This window comes from Vigna radiata, chromosome 5 (assembly GCF_000741045.1).
Source record: "Vigna radiata var. radiata cultivar VC1973A chromosome 5, Vradiata_ver6, whole genome shotgun sequence".
NCBI lineage: Eukaryota > Viridiplantae > Streptophyta > Magnoliopsida > Fabales > Fabaceae > Vigna > Vigna radiata.
This window is the reverse complement of record NC_028355.1, coordinates 4,406,412-4,411,309: the sequence shown is the minus strand read 5'-3', so window position 1 is coordinate 4,411,309 and position 4,898 is coordinate 4,406,412. Positions and strand designations below refer to the sequence as shown.

At 37.4% G+C, this 4,898-nt stretch overlaps 1 protein-coding gene across 2 annotated transcripts in view; it reads right to left on the bottom strand.

Annotated features, from left to right (window-relative positions):
• Window positions 1–4,691, bottom strand: part of LOC106761681 — a 6,009-nt gene extending 1,318 nt beyond the window's left edge. For both annotated transcript variants that reach the window (XM_022780204.1, XM_014645251.2), the window contains exons 1-3: window positions 4,208–4,691; window positions 3,962–4,083; window positions 239–643 (exon numbers count right to left, since the gene is read on the bottom strand). In XM_022780204.1, the coding sequence (XP_022635925.1) occupies window positions 239–643; window positions 3,962–4,083; window positions 4,208–4,531 (851 nt within the window). In that variant the 5' untranslated portion in view covers window positions 4,532–4,691. The remainder of the gene's footprint in view (window positions 1–238; window positions 644–3,961; window positions 4,084–4,207) is intronic.
• Between the last annotated feature and the right edge of the window lie 207 nt (window positions 4,692–4,898).

Below are 4,898 nucleotides of genomic sequence, written 5' to 3'. Positions count from 1 at the left end.
AGAGAGAGAGTAAAATTACAAAAAATTATGTATATATAAATTATATTATTTCTAAAATTTAATTTGAAGTTTTGGACTAAGACTAAAATTTAATTAAAGTTTTGGAGTGGGGCTAAACCCACCTTAACCCTGACCCTAAACCACTTGAGAGGGGGTTTTGGGAGTTGGGACTTTTTTCTGACCCCTACTTAAGAGGCTTCTTAAAATAAAATTTTTTCAATAATGGATTGGGACTGACCTGAAACCATGAGTTAAATTGACACCTCTACCAAGAGAAGCACACACTCCAGCAAGAATGAGAAAGGTAAGCTTAAAGCAATTTGGACCGAGGCAGGAAACAAGAGAATCATGCTGCTTTGCTGCCTCACTATCGTATATCTTCCCTGCTAGCAGAACAGAAAAGAGCATTGCACCAATTGGACTCCCCAACCCCATGAGGCTGCCCAGTATACCGTAGTGCTTCAGACCAAAAACTTCAGAAACAGTGGGGATGATCACGCTGATATGTACGCCATAGCAGACACCTAGGAATGCAACTGCAGGATAAAGGGTTCCACTGATAGCATAGGCAAACAGAAGGTATACAATGAACATAATTATCTGCCTGCACCCCATCCACACAGTCCTTGGAAGTGATTTTGTCCTGAAAAACATCAAAAGGCATGGATTATAAAGAGGACAATTTTCCCTTTTGGTTTATCAAGATGCACTACTTCTTCTATGTTTTTATTATATACCTATATATCTCATGCTTACTTGTATTAGATTTTTGCTAAATAACGTAAGAATTATGTATAGAATTAATTTTAATTAGGTTCAATAAGATATTTTATTTATAATAGAAAAAATATAGATTAAGTCTAAAATAAAATAAAAAATAATAATAAATAAATTAAAAATAAAAGATAAATATTAAATAATAATAATATATTTAATATTTTTTTTTAAATTAATACATACAAATCGTATTTATAAGTTTGTTACTAATATAATTAATAAAAACTTAAAATGTTTGCTTCTGCATTTGAATGACACCAAATTATTAATTATTTGCGAAGACGACAATGGAGATGAATATCAATCCAGAAGACTTTCCTGAGCAACAAATCTAGGAAGTTGTTTCATATAAATACCTTTTTGCAAATCACCATTGAGAAATACATTGTTGACATCAAGTGCATAAAGAAGTCATTGTTAAAAAGCCACCATAATTGTAAATAAACTAATAAAAATCATCTTTGTCACTAGAGAAAAACATATATGGACGAGTCAAACACACTAGTGATAAAATAAAAGTCAAAAGAGATAGAAACCTCTAAAAATCATTGTTAAAAAGCCATGAACGAACTAGAGAGAGAAACCTCTAAAAATCCACACTCCTCATGTTTAGTTGAAGGTAGAACAACATGTTAAAGTTATTGATGACGAGGTCGAAAAAGGCCAGAAAGTTATTGAAAAAGAAGAAATTGTCAGTGGATGAGCAGACAAAGATGAGTAGGGCAACGGTAAATAGGCGTTTAATTTTTTTTAGTATACTTTGTGGCCATTGGTCAAACAATGTTTTGCTTTTTCCATCTCGTTTGGGTGATAACCTCCGCTTTTGTACACCCCATTACTATTAATGAAAGGTTTCTTCTTTTTCTTATGTTATGCTTGGCTTTAATTTTAATTTTTCCACTCGGTCATTAACACGTACCACATTAGGACATGTTGACCTTTAATGAAATTATGTGCAATACTTAGGACGTCGTATGACAATAACTTGACAAATTTAAAATTAGAATATGATTAAAATGAACTTGTCTTTCAATTTATAGTTTGTAGTTGTTAGGAGTTTTTGAGGTGCGTTCCTTAATAAATTTGTTTTATTCATTCGAAAAGAGTTCACGAAGAACATTCCTTGTCAATTGGTTGAGGATTGTTGGGAGTTCACAGAGAATGCTTCCTAAGAAACCTGTTTTGGATGCAACAAGAGTTCACTAAGAATGTTCTGTGCCGATCGGTTATGAGGACGTTCCCAAGCAACCAATTTTAGGATTCGACAAGAGTTCAAAAAGAACGTTCCTTTCCGATTGATTAAGGGTTGTTAGGAGTTTAGTGAGAACATTCCCCAAACAACCCGTTTTGGATGCGACAAGAGTTCATGAAGAATGTTCCTTGCCAATCGATTGAAAGTTATATTGGCAGTTCACTGAGAACGTTCTCCAAACAACCAGTTTTAGGATGCGACAAGAGTTCATGAAGAACGTTCTTTGTCGATCATTTGTGGGTTGTTGAGAGTTCACTGAGAACATTCTGTAAGCAACCCGACTTGCAGGTTGTTAGGAGTTAATTAAGAATGTTACCAAGCAGCTGCTTCACACAAACTTTGACTCGATCATTTTCACACAGGATGTAGATGAAACATTGGTTTTATTACTTCTTTTTGGAAAATAATTACAAGAGTTTCAACTAAAATAAAACTTCAAGTGTGAGGCGTTCCAAGTGTTGGGGACAGTTGAGCAAATCGTGTGTTGTAGTTAATAGGCTCCATTCTTAAGGTCTTTAATAATTATGAACAATCCTTCCTAGTTTGGTGCTAACTTGCAATTAGTAGCCTTCTTGCGAGCTTTGCATGTCTTCCTCCAAACTAAGTCGCCTTCGTTGAAGCGCCTCAACTCACTTTCATATTGTACCTCATGACGATCACCCACTTGTAAGCTTTAACTCACATGATTGCCATTTCTATTTTTTTTAAAGGTGTCCAACTCTTCTCTCAAGTGAGCTTCATTGAGGTTTGCATCTTCAAGCTGTCTTCTAAAAAAAAGGCTTGCTCACCTCCACAAGAAGCATGACATTAGTACCATACGTGAGGTTGAAGAGCGTCTCACCAATTGTGTCATGCGACGAACAATGATAACCCCAAAGGACCTATGGAAGTTCATCCAGCCACGCTCCTTTCATGTCCCCAAGCACTGCTTAAGCACTACCACTATAGTTTTGTTGACCACCTTTGCTTGATCGCTCGTTTGAGGGTGTTCAACAAAGTTGGTGATATGCTTAATGCCCAAATTCTTGTAGAACTCGACTAACTTTTTGTTGGTGAACTGTCGGCCATTATCAGTGATGATTGTGCAAGGGAAGCCGAAGCAGCAGATGAGTTTCCACATGAACTTCTGTATTTGTTACTTCGTGATGATTGTTAAGGGTTCTGTCTACACCACTTGGTGAAGTAATCGATAGCGACTAATAGGAACTTCTTTTATGATCGAACGACTAGGAAAGAACCCACAATGTCCATTCGTCATTGGGTGAACGACAATAGAGAGACGATGTTGTCTAGCTCGATTGACGACACCTTGACGTTGTTTCCATGCTCTTGACAACTTTTGCAGTTTTGGACGAAGTTTTTACAATCATCTTCCATTGTTGGCCAATAATATCTAGCTTGCAACACCTTGCTTTAAAAGTTTGTCGCTCGCTACAAAGGACGCGCACATTGTTGTGTTGTCTTTATGTCATCGTTTGTCTCAATTGTCCATTTGATCAAACTTAGAAGTTGTCTGTAAAAGGTACTAATGTCAAAATCAGAAAAGATTTGTCTACTCAATCAATTAATGTATATTAAATGTAATCACCTATCTCTTTACCTCTTGTATTTATAAGTTTTACGGTAAATTATAGATTAGAAACCACTTAATTACAACTCAATTATATTAACCATGCCTATCTTTAATTAATCAAAGTTATAATTAATTTTTCTGTAATCTCACCGTCGTTTGGCCCGTAGTTCATGGCCGGACACTCTTAAGAGTGATGTACGATCGTATCTGTGATGTGATTGACTAGATGGACTGTCCAATTTATACTTACTCGGACGGTGATACAAGAAGTATGAATGGTTACTAATCTATTGACGTTGTAACTTATGCAGCCCAAAATTATATCTACAATTTTGTCAGCAAAAGTAAGTATCACTCACCGGACAAAATGTTCTGATACAACTCCTCCACCAAGCCGCCCCAGAAAATTGCAAAAGCTGAAAATTGACAGCAAGGTGGTGGTGTCTTCCTCCCCTCGCGTTGTTATCTCAGAAAATTGCAACTAACGACATCAGACACAATCAATTTAGGATCACTCTAACTGGGTTAGTTATCTCAGTTATAGAAATTGAACCAGAATGAACAGTAAATATGCTGTCAGAGAAAGTGAGAGAGATATTACGGACCAGTAAGAAATGGAGTGATGGAAGGGTCTGGGAGATGGCGAGGAACATAATGCCGTAGCCGAGGAAGGCGGAGAGGGAACCGACGAGGAGGACGAGCCAAGGGGGGAACATGTCGCTGGCGATGCCGGCGGGGAGGCCGAAGTTTTCGCCGATGTCGACGGCCACACCGAGGAGCGTGACGTGACGCTGGTCGAAACCCAGCACTGATTTCAAGGAGTAGGAGTAAAGTGGGAAGCTGGCGGCGTTCCCCACCGTGATCTGAACCCAGATGGCGGCGGCCAGCCCCACCCACGGGGGCCGGCTCCCTCCCTTCTCCTTCAACATGGGGTAAGTAAAGCTATTGAAATCACGGTTTTAACACACCTTTTTTAGTTTTGGTGCATGATTCTGAAGGTGAGTGCAGCAGAGAAGAACACTTTGTGATAATTGTGTGACTGTGATGTCCTTCTTATGGATAGAGAGAGAAGCAAAGAAGAACACTGTCAGTGTTACTATCAAATATCAATACTGTCACCATCCAAAAAGGTAACCTTCTTTAATTGGAAACTTTTTCGTTACCATGACCACACAAATATAATCCGAATTTGGTAAATTTTTATTTTTTCTTGTGTGCTTGGGTAATGATATAAGAAAAATGCTTTTTTAAGTTTCACAACTTTTTTATAATTATTTTTGTGGTAATACGTTTATT